The sequence below is a fragment of the Artemia franciscana genome, chromosome 11 (assembly GCF_032884065.1).
Source record: "Artemia franciscana chromosome 11, ASM3288406v1, whole genome shotgun sequence".
Taxonomy (NCBI): domain Eukaryota; kingdom Metazoa; phylum Arthropoda; class Branchiopoda; order Anostraca; family Artemiidae; genus Artemia; species Artemia franciscana.
Window position 1 is genome coordinate 39,290,697 of NC_088873.1, and position 24,330 is coordinate 39,315,026.

Consider the following 24,330-nt stretch of genomic DNA (forward strand, 5'->3'; position numbering starts at 1 on the left):
CGTTTATACAAAAAAGAATCGAGTTTTGTTACACAAATTTTAAGGGCAATCAGGCCCAGCCCACATAGAAGCTGCCGTTACGAAAGTTCATATTACTACATAAAAAAAAACAATACTACCTGTTACATCGTGAGCAAAAAATTATTCAAAATTCAGTGCAAATGCTCAAATTCAATGATATTGCATTAAAATGTTAGAAGAAAATGCCAAGCTAAAAATAAATATCGTATCCGAAGTTGTTCATTTATTAGAATTTTGAAAAAAAGACGATTAAACTTTAATACCCGACGTTGATGGCCAGAAAACATTTATGGAAAAACAAAAGAAGAGTTTTGTTACACAACTTTAAGAAGGACAATCAAGCTTAGCTTACATTCAAGTTGCCGATATAAAATATCATATTAAAAAGATATAAAAAAAAACAGTGTTGCCAGTTACAACATCAGCAAAAATTTATTCAAAATTGTGACCCTGATATGTTTAAATTTTGACAGCCTCTTTAGCAAATACTACTTTTATAGAATTATAGGCATTAAAGTGCTTCATTCCTTATTCAAAAGAGGTAAAATTCTAGTTAATTGACTTCTTGCTATCTCAGAAAGGGTTTAGGTTAGGAAAATGAAACTTTTAGTGATGAATCTATAGACTAAAGTGTGTCCCGGGAAGGTACTTTGAAGCAACTACCTCCACTCCTTCTCCCTCTAGAGGGTCCTGACTTTTGATGACCTTTAAAATATGTGTGTTATAAAAGTGAAACCTTGCAAAATAGATCTTCTGCTTAATTAAAGTACAACAAAATTATTTTCAGCTTCATAACTTTGCTCAATTCCATTTTATAAGGTTTCAAAGATATGCAAATATATTTCCTAAGTTTTGAGAAAAAACCTTGATATGGCTCAAAATTCTACTCAAACACAGGAATTGCGTTTTTCAGAACTAAACGCAGAGAAAAAGCAACTAGTAAATATAAATTAGGGTAAAATGTTGTTTTGTCAAAATTTCAATAGGTATAGACCTGTCATGTACGCAAATTTCAGAGCCCTCTAGAGGGAAAAGGGGTAGAGGTGAGTATTTAAAATACCTTCGCGGGACATACTTCAGCCTGTAGAACCATCCCTGAAAGTTTCATTTTTCTAACCTAAACCCTTTCCGAGATAGCAAGAAATCAATTAACTTGAATTTTACCTCAAAAACCAGGCAATTCATCAAAATTACAAATCATGGCGGTAGCCATGATGGATGCGGGTAGGGTGTCATGCCTCTCCCATAGCCGGGTGTAGATCGAGTCTTAGAAGAGTGTATTGATCATGAATTAAAAACTCAGGTCCGAATGTTTCTTTGGGAGTTCTTTAACAAATCATCCCCTCGTCCAATCTGAGCCCCTCCCCTTCAAGATTTTTGCCACACTTATGTTTTGGATTCTTTTCTTGTCAATTAATGTTGTATTTGCGAGTAAGAGGCATAGAAAAATATTTGAAAATACTATAAATTAATTTAACGAACAATGGAAAGATTGTCCTTAAATCATAGTTTTTTTTATCTTAATGCTTTATCTTGAAAAAATTTCAGTGCTGCCCTGCAGCAGCTGATATCAGTTCTAAAGCGATATTATACACAATTACGTCGCTTTTTCCTTTTTTAGAAGTGGAAGATACGCTTGCGAGCCCTTGACTGGTTTGACTACTTTGACAACACCTCCTACAGGTCCTGGATTCAAAGTAAGGTCGGATTTATAAGAAAAATTATATTCTTGAATAATTGTTGTAAAAATGTATAAAAATAAAGAAATACAATTTAATTATCTTGTTAACGCATTACTAATTATAGGCTTCGGCCTTGTTTTAAACAAAAGTTTTCTCCTTATAATAGCATAAATGGTGTATTCTATCTTCGATGTTTTGACTGTGTTTGTCTGCTTTGTTGCCAATACTAAAGGTTTTTCCAGGTCCTGTATTTTTCCATACATTATATGGTGCCCGATGATTAGGATAGGTGTACCCTGAAAAGAACATATATAGGAAAGTTATGAAAATAGATTGAAATTGAAAATAATCACTTTTTTCAAATGTTTTCTGCTTGTAATGTCAAGTCTTGGTTAACACTTCGTCTGTTGAGATTAGTTTAGCCGAAAATAACAGTTTTTATCGAAACTGAGCTACAAAGGCCAAGTTGTGTAAAAAAAAAAAAAAAAAATTCTTTCGAATGGTCTAATTGGTATTGCTGCAAGACGTCAGCGCTCTAGATACGGCCGATTCTGAGATACAAATTGCAAAATTTTAACTCGTTTATTTTTTCATTTTTGGAGAAACAGATTCAGAAACGCTATGTTGTGTGACAAAAAATTCTCTTTCCAATGGTCTAATTGACATTGCTGTAAGACGTCAGCGCTCTAGCTACAGCCGATTCTAAGATATAAATGTCAAAATTGTCAAACTCGTTTTTCTCGTATTTTGGAAGAACAGATTCGGCAAAACCACTCTCAGCATATCACTTGTCGTCAAAGTTATTTTGTCCAAGTTATACCTCATTTTTTCTAATTTTTCCGAATTTAAATTTTCATATTTTTCCGGGATAAGGGGTTGTTTCCCAGAACAAAACACTGCGACAATGGACACACCATGATTTTGTACTTCTACGAAAAGCAACATTTTGGAAGAGTAACACTGCGTTCTGGGAGCATATTCCCAATTTATAGCTTTCACTATTTTGCTAATAAAATATTCTATTTTCATCATATTTTGTTTTTTTAATAGCATTAACCAAACTTCACTTCTAGAGTGTGTTTTATATAATAGATAAGTACCTCTCTTACTTGCAAATGAAACACCTAATAAGCGCAGATACTGTCCTATTCTTTAAGTTTTTGGATTTATGTGCTAACATATCAAACAGTTTGTGGTAACGAACTGTAAGAATGGCGCAACAATGCTGAATAGTAACCGAAGCTCCAGAAAATATGAGTTGCAGTGTATTTTCACCCTGAATTCAGAAACGTAGTGAAAATATTCCCAACAGTCATAATTTCACTCTGAAAGAACTGACTTTTCAAAACTGATTTTGGCGTTTCTTTAACCTGTCATCAGCAACCTTTACCTCGTAGCGATTATACCCAAGCTGTATTCGAGGAAATCTATTTGTAATATTATGCTGAAGCACCATAAACCATGTTACCCATAAACCATTACCATTAATAATATTACCACAATAAGCTGTATTCGAGGAAATCTAATTATAATATTATGCTGAAGCACCATAAACTATGTTAACATAAACCATTACAATTAATATTTATTGTAATGAAATGTATGTAAAGAAGGTAAAACTCATTACTTACTAAAAATTTCTTTTACTTTTAGTTTTCTTATAACTAAAATAGCATAGTTTATTTTTCACTCGGGTGAAAATTTAAGTAAAAAGAAAAAATTGCCCTTCCATAAAATTATAAACACAACATTGCACAGCCAAGATGGGGTATTTACGACTTATTACTATACTGGAATTTTGCCCTCTTGAAAGATCATCTTCACCATGGTTATGATTACTAGGAAGATGTAAGGGACAGATCAAAACTTGTTGCACAAACTAAGAAAGGACAAGGACAGGGACAATAATACTTCGTATTATTGTTTGTACTTTTATGAACTTTGAACTTATAAGCACAGAGAGACCATTACTTTTACCACCGTTTGTCCCTCTACTTATATCGCTGTTTGTCAAACCAATACGACGAACAGGCGAAGAGAATGTAGAGTCAAATTACGGACAAGAGGAGACAACCCGCACTTGAGTAATTGAAGAACAGTTTTTTAAATGTTGCATATCTCTATTTGGAATGTTCTTCCAAGGTATGCTGTTCCTAAAAACTCGTCTGGTGATTCCTTTTAAAAGAATTTCAACAGATACAACACTAAGGAGAAAGCATAGACAAATGGTTGACTACTTGGATATTAGGGCCTAGAATTTTAGTGGCCTAATAAATTTTGGCGTAAAAAGGAGAATAATAACAAACTAACCAGGCGAAAGTTTGAAGCATTTTTTCCGTCATGGATTTTTGAAACGACAGATGAGCCTGGCTAAATAACCAAAACTTCTTAATTTGAAAATGGAATGCCAAGTGGTTTCCAAAGTTGAATAATTTAGCAAGAAAGTTCTCGATTTGGGAGGGTTATCTATACAATCACGCTGTTTTATAAAAGAAATTAAACGGAGCTTTTAACAATGGGTACTTTTTGTGCATTGATCGAGTTTATTTTTTGACCCACCGTTCTAAACAAGCAAAATTTTATTTTTAGGCATGGATATATTCACGTTACGGTTTAGCTTATTTGTTTGTTTTGACACCATCCAAGCCAATAGAATTTGACAGTTCGCAAATTCGGAGACAGAATATTTTAGAAACAAAATGAACTGTTTGTCATTAGATTCGAAGACTCGAAATTATCTAAAGCAATTCAAAACAGGTTTTTATCAACAACTTTAAAACTTGGAAGGGCTAAGGAGTAACATCCGGGCAAAAAATGCCGATACTTGCAAGCAAAATTGGCTTGAGTTATACAGAATTTGTATATTTGAATTTGTATGGAGATTAGGACTTTTTTGGCTGAGGATTTTTGGCTGATAAGACAGGAAGAAAAGAATTTAGCCCAAATTTCCATGCAAAGCAACGGGCTGGAAGGATATTGTGCTAACTCTGTTATTTATTTTGCTGCAATGGGTGAAAATTCTTCTTCTTCTAAAAGACAGAACTTGAGTCTAAAAGAGTCTCCTTGGAAGATTAGTACACGCAATACGCTTTACAGGCCAGGCCCATCAACTAACTGATACCCAATAGCTCTTTTCCAAGTTGAACCATTTGGCTTCATATATCTGTTGAACTGTTGACTGAGGAATCAAAAGATGGCTTTGATAGAATAGCTTAGTTGCTTCTGCGTTGTTGACAGGTATGACAAATCTGTGATTTGCATAACTAGTTAACGAAATAATGGAAGAAAAATACTTTGCAAAAGGAAATAAGAAAATGGATTGCAAAATGAATCAGAGGGAAAAGGGATATGGAAAAAAGCCAACTGTAATTTACTCCAAAATAAATGTATATTAGGGTTGTTTTAATGAATTATATTTTACAAGATACAGTTGTAGGTAACACTATTCTAGAGTTGCGATCGATTTAACGGAACTTGATAAACTAACAAGTCAACTTTTTCGCTTTTGACGTTTTCTTTACCAGAGAGTGAACTAAGAGTTCACCGGGATTTTGCAAAAAGAAGTTTGGCAGAAAATTTCAAGTTGCTATAACATGAGCTGTACAATAAATTAGAAACTGACCATCATGGTTGCAGCGGTAGCTGCAACCTATTGAAAGACCGAACAACAGCCCATAGTAAACAAAAGTTGAAAACAGGTTTAAAAAGAGACTGCCTAGTGAAAAAAATTGCCATCAAGGAGGCACACTCGTGCCTCTTTAAAGAGGCGAACCACGACAATGTTAAGCGATCCTCGGTTCCAGTGGTCGCAGAGGGATGAGGAGGGATGCATTTCGTAGCCCGAGCTCCAACTAAGAAACCTGCCAAATTTCATCCCCCTCCGACTTTTCCTTCATGGGAAAAATCTGGCCGAAAGTTTCGACCCGTCAACCCCAGCTCCCCTTTAACGTTGTCCGATCGGGCTAAAATTCACAAGTTAAGGTCCCCTAGGGCCCAGGAGCTTATCCGCGAAATTTCAGCTCGATCCGATAACTCCTTCCCTGTTTTCCAGAAACCACGCATAGCCACTTAATGTTCATATTCTCCTTTTGTTTTTTTTTCTGAGACGCCTACAGGTTACAGCCGACATCGGATCTGGGTGTACGAAGACTCATTCGACGCGGAATTCTCCGAGTAATTTTCCTGGAAAGTTTCGTCGGAAAATCTTAACCCCCCGATTTTCTAGCCTAGAAAAACCCATTTCCCCATTGAAGGTAAAATTTTCTCTTGTAATAACATCACTTGTTTGAAAAATTCTTACACTAACAGCAGCTTGGCGCAGCGGAAGCGTGCTGGGCCCATAACCCAGAGGTCGGTGGATCGAAACCGCTAGCTGCTGATTTTTTAAAATTTGTAAAATTAGGTAATTTTGTCAGTTTGAATTTATTGATACAGAAAGGGAGAAAATAAACATGGAAACATGTGATCAGAATTACATACTGGAATGTTCACAAGAATTTATACTGAAGCGGGGGTAAGGCTTGATGGAAGCAAGTTAAAAGAACCATTTAAATTGATTTCCTAATTGAAGCCGTTGGTGAAATTTTCTATTGTAATAACTTGTTTGATAACAAGCATAACAGCAGCTTGGCGCAGCGGAAGCGCACTGGGCCCATAAACCGGAGGCGGGTGGGTAAAAACCACTAGCTGCTAAATTTTTAATTAAGCTGCTAAACTATTAAAATTATCAAAATTAGATAATTTTGTCAGTTTGAATTTATTGATACAGAAAGCGAGAAAATATACATGGAAAACTATTATTAAATTACATCCACCATGGATTGTAGAAAAACGTACAGAAATAATATGAAAAAACTTCGTTTTCTTAAAGAGTTAAAGAGGCTGCGTCCCAAAGTCGAACCTTAAAACGTACAGGAATTAGGAGAGGCAGTTGGGGGGGCTGCCGCCCCCCCAAACCCCCCGCTTTTAAAGACTCTTTTGTACAGGTTTTTTGTTTTGTTAATTAAAAGAGGGCCTTTCCGAAGCCAAGAGCGGGGGGTTAGGGGGGCGGCAGCCCCCCACAACAAAAAACCTGTACAAAAGAGTCTTTAAAAGCGGGGGGTTTTGGGGGCGGCAGACCCCCAACTGCCTCTCCTAATTCCTGTACCTTTTAAGGTTCGACTTTGGGACGCAGCCTCTTTAACTCTTTAAGAAAACGAAGTTTTTTTCATATTATCTGACACTGAATCAGGAATGGTAACTATTGTTTCGGTTATTCTTAGAAGCAAAAGGTTATTGCGAAAAGAAATTTATGTGGGTTTCGAAAAAGAGCCTGAGACCCACTGAAAATGGCGTCAGATTGAAATAAAAAGTGCACCATTGGAATCAGCATGGTCGAAAACCTTCGATAGGACAATTACAATCCTCCACCTTGAACAGCAAGGAAAATCAGTTTTTTGCATCCGTGTAGCACTGATGTGTCTCTTTTTTTTATTCTTTTTTTTCCACCAGGGCTAGCAAATTACCAGAACATCATAGAGACACTTTTAATAGCTCATTTGAGCGGAATTTAAGTTTTCTAGTGCCTTTTTAAGTGACCGAAAAGATTGGCCATTTTGTTCAAAATAGTTCAAAAGTCGACTATCTATGGTTTCGGTGGTGATATGACCCTCCATAGTCCCTGGGAAAAGGGCTGTACGCTGTATTGACACGATGCGTATTGATATGGGTGTATTGGTATCGCAGGTATCTTAGACAGATTTATAATAGCCCATATAAAGGATATTGCTCATTTCTCCGTCCTTCCTATAAATTCCTCCATCAACATTTAGCAAATGACACTTTTGGTGCCATATCTCAAGTGGAAAAGCTGGGGCTAGTGGCCTACCAGGACTTTTTAGAGTGACGTTTAATTGCTCCTTTGAAAGCTATTGCTCATATCTACGTGATATTTATCAATTCCACCATACGTAAGGGTGATATAGCAGTAAAAACAACACTTTTGGTGTCACTTCTGGAATAGAAAACCTTGAAAGTATAAAACGATATCATCATTGTAATAATTGGTCCAAAACCCTTACCTTGAGGTTTGCAAGAACTCATCCTGTATGTTCCACGTCCAAGCCGCCTTAATAAGCTACGCAATTAAGGTACAAACACCCATGCATCCAATTAGATTATTAAAGGCTTGGCTGGTAGTACAGTATTGCGTTTGATTCCTACTTGGTTTTATTTTAGATTAAATTAAAAAAAAACTATGTTTTTTAACGGAAAGTAAAGAGCGACATTAAAACTTACATCAAACAGAAATTACTTTGTATATGAAAGGGGCTGCTTCCTCATCAACGCCCCACTCTTTACGCTAAAGTTTGACTCCTTCTCTTAACTCTACTTTTTAACAGTAAAAAACTTTAGCGATAAGAGCGGGGCGTTGATGAGGAAGCAGCCCCTTTCATATACGAAGTAATTTCTGTTCGTTCTAAGTTTTAAGACTAAATTTGATGAAACTTATATATTTAAAATCAGCATTAGAATGCTGATAGCATCGCGGTAGCGATGCTAGCGACTATTTGATGATCGTTTTCAGATAATTTCACTTTTTTTTGTAAATGTTATGTATTCATTTTTTTTTAACCATGTCCCGGGAAGGTATTGTCTCTAGCATTTTGATTCAAAAGAGATTAGAGGTCATCCAGTTCATGGTTTGCAACAACATTCTTAGTAGATCACTAAGTCCATAGCAAAAACGAATGGCGTGATTTTGTCGAAATCCGGTGAGGGGGGAGGGGTCAAAGCTAGAGCCAATTTTCTCAAATCAAGTGAAAATGACAGAGAAATCTGAAAAACAAGCCCTATAGTAATAAAAAATGTAAAGATGTACTAAAGAAAACTGACCTTTTTTCGTGGATGCGGTGAATTATGCAGGCTTATCTTAGTTTTGGCGAAATTTTTAGAGAAACTAAATTTCAAAGTTTACAACTAAAGAAATTTTCATATTCGCAATAATTTCTGTTCGTTCTCCATGTCCGTACAATGATTTCTGTCCGGTTCTTTATCCGTGAAAAATTCCGGTACTTGTTTACTATACGCTAATCACTCAAGTTTACGATGTTTAAAACTCGAGAACAAACCGGTTTTTTTGTTAGTTTCTTCGTTACTTTAGAAACATATTTGGGCTATATATTTGCACATTAGTGGGGAGGGGGTGGGTAAAGTATAGCGGGTCTACATGCAAGGTGTCTTAGGTATGATTATTCTGCATATTATGAACTAAGAATTGTTTTCTGACTTCAAACTATCCTACCCCCCCCCTTATGCACATATGTATTATGTACAAATATACAACACCTAAAACCATCTAACATATATCAATAAAACTAGTGCAAATAAATTAACTGGTGATATTTCTGTGTTTGCAGGATTACACAAAACTAGTCCTTTACTGAAAACACAAAACAATATAGAAGTTTTGGTATGGTAAATGTAAACCATTTAAGAACACTTTCATCAGTACAAAAGTAAAGCATTTCTAGATTGTTACTTTATGTATTTTTCTTTTCGTTTAATTTGGCATCACTTCTGCACATTGAGCTCAGCTCAAAGATTGATTCTCATTTTGGATCTGAAAAGGACATTTAATGATTTGTCTTCTTTTTTCTGTAGACAAGTTTGAAATGAAGGAACCTTATTAATATTAAGACTACAGACTCGCTTTAGAATTTGTACCACAATTTGAAATTCTCTGTTTTTTTTAGACTGGATTTCCAGAGTTCATGTTATGGTTGATATGTTCTTCATTTCGAGTAATACTAGGTGAAACTAAGATGTTATCTGATAAATCAATCCATTATTTTGTAATTGTTTAATGAATTATTTTGCACCAATTAATTTTGTACTGTTTAATGAATTTAAACACACTATTTTTATGTCTAAATTTTTAAGATGACTTTAATTGTATACTGAAAGTTACTGATATCACAGCTCCTGTAAGACTATGAAAAGAGATATAGATTAGTTTGTTGTTGTGAGGCTACGTATTTACTTTTGTCTCCTAAATCAATATTCTTGTTTTTTCTACTTGGATTTATGTTTTCAGTAAAGCGATAGTTTTCAGTAATCCTACATTAGTACATACATAGGGAAATATCATCAGTTTTATTGATATATGTTAGATAGGCTGGGAAGTAATAATTTTTGTTCGTTTTAAGTTTCAACTTTGCTCTTTACTTTCCATGAAAAAACTTGGTTTGTTTTTAATTTAATCGGGTACAGGAAGGTGAAACCTAAGACAGTCAAAACAATAAAGTAGCCCAAAATCATCTAGGCTAACAAAAAATCAAACATTTTGTGAAAAATTTTCACCTCTTGTTTCGTTTTACAAGAAAAATAGTAAACTCCTGCATTAAAAATACAGCCTCTGAGGGAGCGATTTTAATAAATAGCTACATCATTCAATCTTGAAAACCCTAAGCGAAATATCATATTTTGCAAGAGCCAAGCATGAGTTATCGAGTTCGAATTTCTTGCCGCAAATTCTTTGTTGATATCTAAGAATGAAGAATTCTTAACAGTAATTTCGTAGTCAACTTTTTAGTTAAATGTTCAAAGGTAACTATAAATTCGAAAAAAAAACGGCAAAACTACTTGTTAGTTAACTAGCTAGCTTGTTAGTTAATAAATAGCTACATCATTCAATCTTGAAAACCCTAAGCGAAATATCATATTTTGCAAGAGCCAAGCATGAGTTATCGAGTTCGAATTTCTTGCCGCAAATTCTTTGTTGATATCTAAGAATGAAGAATTCTTAACAGTAATTTCGTAGTCAACTTTTTAGTTAAATGTTCAAAGGTAACTATAAATTCGAAAAAAAACGGCAAAACTACTTGTTAGTTAACTAATGAAGTAAATCAAATAAGGCTTAGGGCAAAGCCCAAAGGTTTGAATGAAGGACCAACAAGTATTTTACTATTACTATCTTTAAGGGCATATCTAAAAAAGGCTACCAGACTGGAGTCAATTTGGCAAATACATATAATAATATATACAACTCACTTCAATGTCTTTGTAATTATTTGGTCGGTTTTATCGCGTTTTCCTATCATTTTTAAGTTGATCAAGATAAGGTCATTGATTGTTTATTCTACTTCAGTAGTTTTTATTTGACAAAGTTGTTGTGCATATTGGTTTGAAATTTTCTTTTTATTCTCTTTTGATCTTCATTGTTTCCTTTTTTTTAAATTTTTTAGTTTAAATTCGTTCGCTTTTCAGTGTTGTGGACGCCTTGCTGTATACAGGCAAAACATTTATTTCATTAATCTTGTTCTTTTTTCTACCTACTGGTTACACACCCATGGTTTTTAAGATTTATGTCATTTGTTTTGAAAAAGAAAATTTAATTTAAAAATTTTATTTGAATGGGCATTCTTTTTTATTTTCTTTAAGATATTTTTTGGGGGGGAGGGTCTTAAATATTAAAATGTTGAATTTTCAGTTTTGGGGACAATCTTTTTTCCCATCCCTTCTTCTGTGCAGTCAAGCATGTGAATTTTTTTTTTTTTTTTTTTTTAATTTAAATTGGTTGCTATTGACAAGGGCTATAGTTTGGCATTTGTTTTTCTTTTTTTTGTAAAACAGTCACACAGTTTTTACTGTTTATATTTGTAGCTTGTATTGTTGTTCTTTTACATAGTATTAGCAAATTTTTCAGAATAAATAAGCTACCAGCAAAGAAAAATTTCAATACTTTCTTGAAATAAAAAAAAAATCTGTCTACTGGATTTTTTCCCTTTTTCGGCTAGCTCTGTTTCCATTTTTTTTTCTCAATTCAAAGCAATTTCTAAGTAGATTAAGAAAAAACCCTACTCAGTATCACCATAATATCGTGGTTTACTAATCTTCAGATGTTTCTCTGAGAAATAAAAGCAGCTTCTTTCAAATTCAGAAGTAATGAAAAGCATACATCTTTGGTATAGTGAAGATCTCCAATATGTTTTCCAGAGATTGGTTCATCACTGCGTGAATTGAGATCGCCTTGGAGTTCAATCAAAGCCCATTCTTCAGGATCTTCTTTATCCTTGCAAATTTTGCTGAAATTGCAGAAAGTTAATAAATACAATAATAATCCATAATTTAAGAACTGCTTAAAATTCCATGAAAATTTCAGAGCCTGAATTTGGGAAAACCATTACGAATTCTATGGAAAAGAATGTTATTAAATATGAAGGTAGAGGACCAAGGAAGGAGAAAAATGATTACGTTCTGGATAAAGCCTTGTCACTTACAGTAAAATACAATCTCGCCCACCCCACTTCTAAAAAAAAACATGTTAAAGAGTAGCCAAAATGTAGAGGAATAATGGGCATTTTCGTTTGTTACTGCTGTTCAAAGGTGCAACACAGCCAAACAAGAGAACCTGCATACATATTTCCTGGGGAGGGGCTAAAATTTGAAAAGCTTATCTTTTTGGTAAGAAAGGTATCATAACTTTTCTGAAAGGTACAATTTATACTTTCTATATATTTCTAGTCTCCTAGAGCAATTGAGTCCCTAAGCCCATCCCTATCAGTGTCCTTGCAGTTGAACTCTGAAGAGGAGTGGTGCTGAATCTTTCACAAGGGCAGAGTTCTTGAAGTAAATTTCATGTCTTAAGGGATTCTCTAAAACATATGCATTGTTTTTTGTTTTTGTCTTTTTATTGTAGGTCACATGTTTCACTGGGACTTTCTCTTTCTTGCAGAACCAATAATTGCAAACTTGGTTGAAAAATCCCTTGATATTTTTATTTGGATATCGGAATTACAAAATGTTTATTTCAAGCTCTGAACAAAGCTGGTCATTTCTTTTTTTTTACAGATTTTTCAATCTTAAAATTATCATAAATCAGTATATTCAGGAGGCCCATTAATCATATTTCAAATGATTTTAGTGTAACAAGAAAGTGAGCAGTGTAACAAGATATAACAAGAGAATAAACACATCAAAAGAACAATGGTACAAAACCAAACCTTGGAAACCTGGTGTGAGACAAACCTTGGAAAAAAAAAATATGAAACAACAATTTTTATTTTCACAAGAAAACCACAAAATTACATTAAAAAAAACAGTAAAGTGAAATATGTAAAAAAAACATAAAGAATAAATAAGGTATAAAGGTAAAACCACTTTTAAAAATTAAAAAATAATAAAATAAGCCAGAGTCACTGAATGCAAAATGAATCATTATTGGAAGTTAGATATATGCATAAAACAATCATAATGCTGAGAGAAGGGAGGGGTAAGATCAATAAGTATCTATGATAATACACAGATCAGTCTAAATAATACACTGGATAGGGAGCTAAATATGTAGGCTGCCAAAACTGAACTACAATGGAGGGATTGGACTAAAAATAAAAAATAAAGGAATAATAAAAGAAATAAACAGAGCATAAATTAGAACAGCAAACTATCTTCAATATTTTAGAGATATGCAGCTTAACTAAGTCAATAAAAGTCAAGAGATTTTTAGGATATCATATCTATGTTGCTTCCTGAAAGTTTTATTTGCAGGTTTTTATTAATTTTAGACATAAAAAAAAGTAGTTGAACTTAGTGAATGAAACTTTCAACAATTATCAGGAATTTATATCTAAGGTGATTTCTGAAAATCTTATTCAGCTTACCACAACATTTTTTAAAGTTATCAAAGAAATTTTATCCAGAAAGCTATTTTTTACTTTCTCTGTATCTGAAATGTGGTTGTACCTAAGATAATACTATTTGATCTAGCTAAAGTGTAGTAATTTTCAAAATCTAACAAAGAAAAATGCATCAGCAACTTTCCAAAGTAGTAAAAAGCTGTTAAATAAGAATTTACCAAACATTTCGCTGCTATTTTGCTAAAAGACAAATTGGCTTCCTATATTGAGTTTCATGAAATAATTCATAAAATAGCATCACGAATTAACTGATCACTTTAGGCTATCATGAAAGGCATAACTTTCCAAGACTTTGGAATAAGGAAAGAGCAGAGATATAAGCTTGAAAACACCTTTCCAGAGTGTAATTTATGTCTCATGTCACCTCCCATGAGAGAATTTTTTTTTTGCTGACCCTCATGTTCCATCCAAATACCTAAGCCTGGTTGAGAGACCTCTCTGGTTATATTTCCATTGGATCAATGTACTTCCATTTATTTTAATGACAATGCTCTCACCTATGGGCTCTTCATGTCCAATCAATTCTTGAGACAAGATCAAGAGAACAACTTGAGAAATGTAATGCATGGGAGATAATGAACAACCTAGAAAATCAAAACTAACGAGACCAATCCAAGCAGCTAAGGCAGTAGGGTCTGAAACAATGATAAACAAAAATAAAGATCAAACAAATATGTAGCAAGAATATTAGTAAAACCAAAATTCAAAAACTAAACTGAAGAACATAAAAATATGCAGTTAAAAGATAAGTGGCAGCAAGAATCACAACAACGCAAAAACAAAAGTGAAGAAGAATAAGTAATATTGAGTAACAAGACATGCAACAATGAGGATTAGAACAAATCGAAATGAAGATCAGAGGATTGTATGGTTAGAAGATATATGTCAAAAAGAACAAAGAAATGTGTAGTTATAGGATAATCAGCAGCAAAAATGACAAGCAACAGTAGGAATTAGAACATGTCAAAAAATAGAAGTGAAGACCAAACAATTGTAGGGTTAGCAGACACACAGAAGCAAGTATCTGAAAGTGTAAAAAATTACAGTGAAGAACAAAGAACTGTGCAGTTAGAAGACAGTGAGAATCAGAACAAGTCAAAAATGAAAGTGCGTGAAGAAAAAAAAAAATATTATGTTAGAAGAAGAATTCCATTGCAATTTTCTATATGAACAGACTGTGGCAGAAAACCAAGTAAAAATGCACAAGGAAGCCATGAACTATGCAAGTAGTACTTACAAGTCACTCGGACCCTTCAACTCTGTATATATTCACTCTGGAATCCTCCATTATCCCACAAGAAAAGTAGCCAACAAAGATAATTTAATTGGAGGCTGCTACCTGCTTGGTCAAACTGCATTCCTTAAATACCTTAGATTGCATTGTCCAGCAAAATAAGGATTAAATCCTGAAGAATTGTTGGTTAGTGATGACAATGGTTGAACATCTCAATGGCATCCCACTCAGTTTGCCATGGCTTCAATGACCATTCCACATTAATGGCTCTTAAAGGCAGCAGCACTGGGGCAGTGACTGCTTCTTGGGTGAGCATCATTATTCCGTTAGTGAAAAAACTATTATACAGTCTAGTGGCAGCTCTCTTCTGACATAGTTTCTTACTATGCCCCCTAGTTCTGGTTGATTGGTCAATTGAAATGGCTTACTTGACGGAGAGGTAGAATTCAGAAGCTTATGTGTCATAATAAATATCACACCTTTTATATCTGTAGACAAGAGTGAGGAGTTTCAGTTTCTTCAGACAGGATGAGTAGTTTAAGCATTTGTATCCATCAATTACTTTTACAGCCCATCTCTGAGCTGAGTCTAACTCCTGCTGGTCATCTTTGTTGAGGAGGCTAGCAACACACATGCCAAACTCTAAATTAGGCCTGACACATGCCTTATATAACTTAGTCATCACCACATGGTGACCTACTAGTGATTGTTCTTATTATAATGCCAAGGGTTTGGAGTGCTTTGGCTACAGCTGTCTGTGTTTGCGTAGTGAATTTTAATTCTTTATCAACCATGTCCCCCAAGTCTATCTCTCTGCTTCAGACAAGATGATAGTCTGTCTTGATATGTCAATCTCTATCATATGATAAAGCCATTTCTCATTTTTCTTGTCAAATTAAACTGTTCAACATTTATTTACATTGAATTCAAGCCTCCACAAAGTTGCCCACTGGGAAAGTACCCAAAGGTCATTCTGCATGGAGGTTCTCTTATTGGGATGTTAACCTCTTCTGATTTCTATGTCTTAGAAATTTTTCTATTTGAATTGTCTCTACCTATTGGAATTTTGACAAAATAACATTAACCTTAGTTTTTGGTTTCTTTTTCTCTGATTTTGGCTTAGAAAATGTAATTCCTGTTAACTGAGCAGGAATTTAAATTGTATTATTTTTTTTTAATTGAAGAATGTGTTTACAGATCTTTGAAACCTCATAAACTGGGATTATGCCTAAAAAAAAGTTGTGAAGGTGGAAATAATCTGCTAGTGCTTCATTTAAGCAGAATATCTATTTTGCAAGGATTCACTTTTGTAAAACAAAGGTCTTTACATGTCATCAATTGTCAGTGCAGTCTAGAGGGAGAAGGAGTGGAGGTAGATAGTTCAAAATAGCCTTTCTTCCTATGACAGTTCTTCTATTTTGAAAGTTAGCCTACTTTAGTCTATAAATCCATCCCTGAAAATTTCATGTTCCTAGCTTAACCACTTTCCAAGATGGAAAAAGCTGCTTGTCCAGAATTTTACTAAGAATTGTTTTCTTGACATGATTCCTTATCAATAGCCCTAATTCTAAATTGTTACCAAGACAATTTTCCCTTGACATGTTTCCTTCTCAACAGTCCCAATTCTAAGCTTAAATCAGGATCTATTGTATGTTGTTTTGGATTAACGACGCTTCTTGACTACTAAGGTCCCTGCGTTGGCCCTGCAGTGCATTCCTGCAGCATGATTCAATCTCTGGGTCCTGTATTACCAAGCTAATGTCAAACCCACTGCACCACCACAGGGCAAATTAGGATCTCTTTTTAAGCAGTTTTGAGCCTAAGAAATATGAAAAGAACATGCACAAGTGCTTGAAAAGGCCATCCAGGATTCAAATTTATTTTTTGACTTGATTCAAGAAAATTTTAATTTCCCAACTCAGCTAGCCAACTTTTCAAGACAGCCTTTCATCCTGTATTTTATACTATACCTTTTTAAGAATATCTGCATTTTGAGCCTTTATGGGACCAAGACTGTGTTGTTGTTGTTGTTGATTATTAACGTCTCCTCTAGAATCCAGCTTCTGTTGAGACGATTTTCCTTGTTCCACACTTTTCTCTTTGTTTCTTGTTGCGGTAATCTGAAACAAACTTCATAATCTCTTTTCTCTCAGTCCTCTTTTTTTTCTTTTTTTTTATACAATAATACATATATAACACACAACAAGCAAATAAATTCCTGCCCACCCTCTTCAATATTTATTCCCTAATACTAGAACATATCAAAATAATCCTTCCCTTTTTTTTCTTTTTTTATATATATAATTAAAATCATGTAAAATCCTAGCTAAAATCATCCATTCTGCCACTTAATTTCACAAAATTCAAAAACATCATCATCATTTCTAGTCTTATAACATCATCATTGATCCCTATCCCAAGCATAAGACTAACATTGAGACTGCCTAGCTTTTCTCTTTGGCATAAAATTCTCATATCCTTTCTAAGTCTCTCATAAACAGGACACTCAATTAGATAGTGATGTACAGTCTCATTCTGCAAATTACAAGCTTTACAAGCAGGGCTATCAATTTTCCCAATCCTAAATAGTCTAGCATTAGTACTTATATGACCTGATCGAAAACGGAATAACAAATTACAATTTCTCTTTTTCAACATACTATAGATTTTACTATCAAAGTGGGTATGTTTTTTCTGGGCTACAAGCTGACCATGGATTAAATCCTTCAAAAGTCCAAATCTTCTTTTTCTCAATCCTCCTCTGATTGCTCTCAATTCCTTATATTCATTTCCCTCTACACAATCAAGGGGTTGTGCTGCTGCTATTTTTGCATGTTTATCAGCCATTTCGTTGCCTTGTATACCTCCATGTGCTGGTGTCCATACAAGCTGAATTTCATATCCATCTTGGAGCAATTGGAAAAGTGTGTTGTAACAAATGCTGACTTCTTGGTTTTGGTTTGAAGCAAAATGTTTTAAGCTCAGTATAGCAGCTTTTGAGTCACTACAAATAGCAAATTTTCTTTCTTCTTTGTCCTTTATTGTGGTCTTTTGGATTAAATCTAGTGCTATCTAAATTGCTTCAATTTCTGCTTCAAAGACTGTTGAGTATTGTCCTAGAGATCTGGATGCCACTAAGTCCTTCCAAGGAAGAAAAGATGAAGCTCCCACTTTCTTTCCTTCTACTTTGGATCCATCAGTATATATTAGACAGAAATTTTGAAATTTTTCTGTGATAAGTTTGTTAAATTCCATTTTTGTGTATAGTGGATTTCTTTCATTTTTTTGTATTTTTTCTATGGTACAGGGTATTTGCATCCAAAGCCATGGTGGGGTTTCTATGGGTTTCTTATATTGCAACATTCTAGTAATAGAGAAATTCAAGCCTTCTACTCTCATCAGTGCTTCTGCTTTCTCAAATGGGTTTAGATGTTTCCTTAGTTTATTTGGGTTCATGATATGGAATAGCCCATGCTTGACAATATGTTTCTTGATTGGATGATTTTTATCTGCTGTCCATAGTTTTTGAATATATTTAAGTAATAGTACATTTCTCCTTGTTGACAGTTTTTCTATACCAGATTCAATTAATAAGAATGGAATTGGTGTGGTATGTTTTGCACCAAAAACAATCCTTATAGCTGTGTTTTGTATAACTTCTAGCTTATTTAGCTGACCTTCATTTGCACTGCCATATATAGTGGCCCCATATTCAATTTTCGGTTGTATATACTTGATATATACTTGATATAAAATTATCTCATTACTGCTGGGTTAGCTCCATACCTCCCCCTGCCATCATTTTCATAAGATTTATCTTTTTAAGGCATGATATTTTCAGATTTTCTATATGTTTGGTAAATCTCATCTTACAGTCCAGTATTATCCCTAGGGCTTTATATTCTTTTACTATTTCTATATTTTCTCCATAAAATTTCAAAACAGGTTGTCTGATATTTCTCCTTTGTGTTATTAACATGGCTTTTGCTTTGAATAGTTCAAATATTATATCTAGAGTACTTGCCCATGTTTCTATTTGGAAAAGTATTTGTTGGGCTTCTTTTTCAGCTTCCTCTAAAGTATCCTGGACAGTCCAAGTCTTATTGTCATCAGCAAAATAACAGCCATTGCATGCATCATCCTTAATAGGAATGTCATGTTCACATATCTTGTAATAATCAGGACCAAGGACGCTTCCCTGTGGAACTCCTCTTTTAATTTGAACATTGTTTTCTGATGTTGATTCTCCAACAAGTACAGCAACTTCTTTGCCAGACATATATTCTATTGAAAAATTCATCAGTGTGCCTTGAATGTTTGCTTTTAAAAGTCGATTTAATATTTGTTGGTGAACAATGTTGTCAAATGCACCTTTAACATCTAGAAATATAAGTATCATGACTTCCCTGTTATTTAATGCATAGAATGAATCTCTCAAAATGCTTAGAAGACTGTCAGTTGTGCTTCTCCCTTGCCGGAATCCATTTTGAATATCCTGAAGAATTTGTGTTTTTTCCACTGTGTCAACCAACCTTTTTTTGACCAGTCTTTCATAGATCTTTCCTACAACTGGCAGCAGGGTCAGTGATTTTCCACTAAATTATTTTTACCAGGTTTTGGTATCATTAAAGCTATACCTTTTTTCCAACAATCTGGAAATCTTCCCTCTTTCAATAAAATGTTAATTATTTTTAATAGTTCTTGTCTCCATGTAGTTGGAAGATTTTTCAATAATGCTGGGTGGATTCTATCAGGCCCAGGGTCTGTTTCTAGCAATTTATTTAACACAATTTCTAGTTCTACATCTGTGAAAGGCGAATTGTATGGTTCATTACTTTCCTCCTCTGCAAGTTTTCTTGCTTTAGCAAATACTTTAGAGCAAAGGACTGTCTTTATAAATGGATCCTCTTTGCCTATGGTCTGACTTAGGTGCCTAACTCCTGCTTCAGCTTTTTTCTTGTCATCAAATATTAGCTCTCCATTAAATTGCACTGGGGTGTTTGGATTTGGAGGGCTATTTCTACTTCCTATTTCTACTATTTCTATCCCATTCTTTTTATAAATTTGTAGACTTTCCCATATGAATCTCTAAAATTTAAACTCTCTACAAACTTTGTCCATGAAGCACTTCAAGCATCACTTGTGGCTCTTACAAATTTTGCTTTAGCTTGCTTTAGTTTAATGTAGTTCTCTGTAGATGGGATTTTTCCATAGTTGTTTGCTGCCCTATTCATTGCTTTCTTGGTATATTCATATTCAGTATTCCACCATATAGGTTCTTTGTGACTAGTCTTCCCTTTTTTGCTCTGTGGGATGATTTTTTCTACTGTCTCCAGCAGAAGATTGCTGGAATTTACAAATTTTGTCCTCTATGTTGTGAAAAGAATTGAGTTCTTTCTCCAGTTCAATAGATCCTAGACTTGTTCTGTACTCTTTCCAATTAGCTTTTTTGAATATGAACCTTGGCTGGTTATCAATATTTGGGCTATCAATTCTGCCTTCATTATCCACAATTACAGGAAAGTGGTCACTGATGAGGTCACTATTTATTTCTGATGTGACAGCTGTCTTAGTTGCCATTCTACCACATGCACGGGCTAAATCAATTGTTGAATATAAACCCCTGTGTGGATTTGCCCTAGTGGGTAACCCATATGGTGTCAAAAGAATTATTTCATCTTGTCCTTCTAGGATTTTCTTCAATGCATTTCCACTACCATTTTTATTTCCACAACCACACCAAATATCAGAGTGGGCATTAAAATCCCCAACTATTAAAAACTCTTCTGTTGGTTTTACAGCATTTTTTTCTAAATTAAAAAACCATCTCCAAATCCATATTGTTTCCTTCTGGGTTATACACATTGGCTAACATCAGTGCTGGTTCTCTATATCTATAAACTCTACACAACAACTCTTCTACCTTCTGATTTACTAATGATCCAAAATTTAATACCTGATGGTACACTGTCTTTTTGATGGCTGTAATCAATCTGCCTCTTCCACCTTCTTCTCAATCCTTTCTAATTATGTGAAAATCTTTCATTAAACATGTATCTCTGCTTGTCAGCCATGTTTCTTGTAGGCAGATAATACCATTTTCTTTTTTCTTTGCAAAGTTCTCAATTAAGTCCTTTTTAACTCTTTTGACTGATTGAGCATTGAATGATAAAATTCTCATTCAAGGGCTTATGTTGATTAGCTTTAGAATTTCACTAGATTCTAGTTTCTAATTGAATAATGTTTTCATAAGAGAGCATAACTTCTGGACCCTTTCTTGTAATTCCAAGCCCCTCAAGTCAACCACTTCTGGAAATCACTAGCTTTGTTAGAATGTCTTTTTGGATTTTGTTTTGTTCATTGATCTCTATGGCCTTTTTCTTATTTAATGCATCTGCATAGGATCTATATGCTTTGGAAGCCATATTAAAGCCAATATTTTTTTCTTGAGATAATCTTAAAATATTTTTATTTTGATCTCTACCCTACACAATCCAGAAGTAGAAGAATTGTTACCCCTACAATTTACACAGCTATACTTTTGGAATTTTTCTTCTTTTAATGTTACTCTCTTAAGTTCACAATCTTTTGACTGGTGAGGACCTGCACATCTGAGACAAACTGGTTGTGGTGCCCAGCATTGTGCCTACATGTGTCCATACTTTTGACACTTGAAGCACTGGATAATAGGCCTTTGGTATCCTTGAACTTCTCTTTTCCTATCATATAGCCATAGAGCTAAGGGCAAAAGATTATTTTCAAATGTAATACAAATTGATAGGGTATCTTCTAATTGTTTTGTTTCTCTATTAAATCTTTTTACAGATTTCACATTAGCATTAGACTCAGATTCAAGATCACTTTTAATCTCTTCTTCAGTGATTTCTTTAGGTGTTCCTATTATTACTCCTTGACATCTGGGCTTAAATTCCTCTGCTTGGACTTCTGTTTCACCTATTTTCTTAATTGTCAATGCTTTTGCTATCAATGCTTTTGCTACAGCAGATTCAGTTGAAAGAAATACTGTGACTCTCTTTTTATCTTTGCTCAGTTCAAATTCAAAGTGCTCACGTTTCAATGCTTCAGTAAAATTCTAGTCCATTGACTTCTTGCTATCTTGGAAAGTTGTTGGGCTAGAGAATTGAAACTTTCAGGGATGTGTCTACAGGCTAAAGTATATCCCGGGAAGTTATTTTGAGGTCCCTAACTATACCCCTTCTCCCCTCCTCTATATAATGCAGTTTTTTTGTGCATTACAGCTTATATTTTGGTCAAATTTGATCCTATATTACTATTAAAAGTGCAAATCCTTGCTTACCTTAGAAAAATTCCACTTTTCAATGTTTTTTAAGCTACTATATTCCATAATTAATTCACCACCATTGAAAAACAATTATTATCTTTTGTGGTATAGTTCAAAATGTAATGTAGGCATTTAAACGCATCCTGTTTGAAACATCTTATCTTTAAATGGCTTTTGACAGGGGTAATACAGATAAGACTTTGAACTTTTAAGGGGCTTCTCACTCAAAATTATGATTCATTGCTACAATTGGGTAAGGTTATTATGTTATATTAATTGGAAAAAATTAGAAAGATGTATTTGTAACTTACAAATGGGTGATCAAATCTTAATGAAGTTTGATATTTAGAAGGATATTGTGTCTCAAAGCTCTTATTTTAAATCCTGACTGGATCTGGTGACATTGGGGGAGTTTGGGGTGGGGGAACTTAAAATCATGGAAAACGCTTAGATTGGAGGGGTCGGGATGAAACTTGGTGGGACAAATAAGCAGAAGTCTTACCAATCTCTCTCTCTCTCTTTCTCACAACCGCCCACATATTTACATTCTCATTAAAACAAACAGTCTTCTCAATATTTGAACTTCACATTACTTACTCTTTTAAATACCAGATGACACATGGAAAGGTAATCACAAGTGACATAACAATTCCCCTGGAAGCCAGAACAGCTTTCCAGGATCTGAAAGGAGCTTTTGATGAAGTTATAAGGTAATTTAGCATTCTTATTTTTAATATAGTTGTGGAAAATCTATAATGATGGAAATATTGTTAAAGACTGCTTACAAATCTGTAAGTTGTTCATAAGTCTTCTTTGTGTTTGTTGAGTTGAGAGATCCCATCTAAGACAGTGTCAAATAACACAATTTAAGAGGTGCAAAATGCGTTTTGAAAATATAGCAGGGGGGGGGGGAATTTGTTGTTCTTTTTCAAAGAAAACACAAATAAAGGCATTTTCAATGAAAATATAAAAAAATCTAGAGGGGGACTATGAGGCAGTTCCAAGAATATGCAGGGCAAGTTTAAACTGCTGGGAGGAATAAATCATTATTCAAAGTTTCATTTATTCAAAAAAAAAATGTGTTGTTTCCACTTTTTGTTGAAATTATGTCTGTTTTCTCTCTAGTATTTATAAGATAATGCTATATTTCAATGTCTGGACTCCAAGTATATTTTAGCCTGATGAAGGGTTATAAAGCTCTGATAAGTGATTTCCATGAAGGGGGTGCAGGATTTCTTAGAATTTTTTTAAAGAACAATGAAAAAATAAGTATGAAAAGTTTCTTCAACTTGAGAGAGAGAGAGAGAGAGAGAGAGAGAGAGAGAGAGAGAGAGAGAGAGAGATTGGTAAGACTTCTGCTTATTTGTCCCACCAAGTTTCATCCTGACCCCTCCAATCTAAGTGTTTTCCATGATTTTAGGTTCCCCCACCCCAATGTCACCAGATCCGGTCAGGATTTAAAATAAGAGCTTTGAGACACAATATCCTTCTAAATATCAAACTTCATTAAGATCTGATCACCCATTTGTAAGTTACAAATACATCTTTCTAATTTTTTCAAATTAATATAACATAATAACCTTACCCAATTGTAGCAACGAATCATAATTTTGAGTGAGAAGCCCCTTAAAAGTTCAAAGTCTTATCTGTATTACCCCTGTCAAAAGCCATTTAAAGATAAGATGTTTCAAACAGGATGCGTTTAAATGCCTACATTACATTTTGAACTATACCATAAAAGATAATAATTGTTTTTCAATGGTGGTGAACTAATTATGGAATATAGTAGCTTAAAAAACATTGAAAAGTGGAATTTTTCTAAGGTAAGCAAGGATTTATACTTTTAATAGTAATATAGTATCAAATTTGACCAAAATATAAGCTGTAATGCACAAAAAACTGCATTATATAGAGGAGGCGGGAAGGGGTATAGTTAGGGATCTCAAAATAACTTCCCGGGATATACTTTAGCCTGTAGACACATCCCTGAAAGTTTCAATTCTCTAGCCCAACAACTTTCCAAGATAGCAAGAAGTCAATGGACTAGAATTTTACCTTACTCTATTGCCTAGTGATGTGGATCCCAATTACCTGCATCCCAGGTAAAACACACCACTATACTATTGAGTGATGTGGATCCCAATTTACCTGCATCCCAGGTAAAACACACCACTATACCCAAAAAATGAACAAAAATATCAAACCCTCAAATCAAAAATAATATACCAAGCTGAGCCGTTTTCCTCAAGTACACCGAGTGTGGCCACGGGACATGGTTGCCAAATAGTGAACGAATTTCCTACTGTCCTAGTACGATATATGCAAACTTTTCGCAACATTTGACAAAAAAATAAATGGGCCATTAAAAATTGTACCTGTTATTCTGAATTTAAAGCTTTATAGAAACGTAAGGTG

The 24,330-nt window shown here is 34.2% G+C and overlaps 2 protein-coding genes across 3 annotated transcripts in view; one reads left to right on the forward strand and one right to left on the reverse strand.

Annotated features, from left to right (window-relative positions):
* LOC136033205 (NADH dehydrogenase [ubiquinone] flavoprotein 2, mitochondrial-like) overlaps window positions 1-1,798 on the forward strand; it is a 35,345-nt gene extending 33,547 nt beyond the window's left edge. The window contains exon 7 of the mRNA XM_065713916.1: window positions 1,643-1,798. Within this exon, the coding sequence (XP_065569988.1) occupies window positions 1,643-1,736 (94 nt within the window). The 3' untranslated portion in view covers window positions 1,737-1,798. The remainder of the gene's footprint in view (window positions 1-1,642) is intronic.
* LOC136033206 (chromosome transmission fidelity protein 8 homolog) lies at window positions 1,730-24,190 on the reverse strand. 2 transcript variants are annotated; one of them, XM_065713917.1, is made up of 4 exons: window positions 24,142-24,190; window positions 16,583-16,732; window positions 11,641-11,767; window positions 1,730-1,999 (listed from the first exon to the last, which is right to left on the reverse strand). In XM_065713917.1, the coding sequence occupies exons 2-4, from the start codon at window positions 16,600-16,602 to the stop codon at window positions 1,799-1,801; spliced, it is 348 nt and encodes a 115-aa protein (XP_065569989.1). In that variant the 5' UTR covers window positions 16,603-16,732; window positions 24,142-24,190; the 3' UTR covers window positions 1,730-1,798. The 2 variants fall into 2 exon arrangements, with proteins under 2 accessions (XP_065569989.1, XP_065569990.1); XM_065713918.1 differs by having other exon boundaries at window positions 24,120-24,172.
* Between the last annotated feature and the right edge of the window lie 140 nt (window positions 24,191-24,330).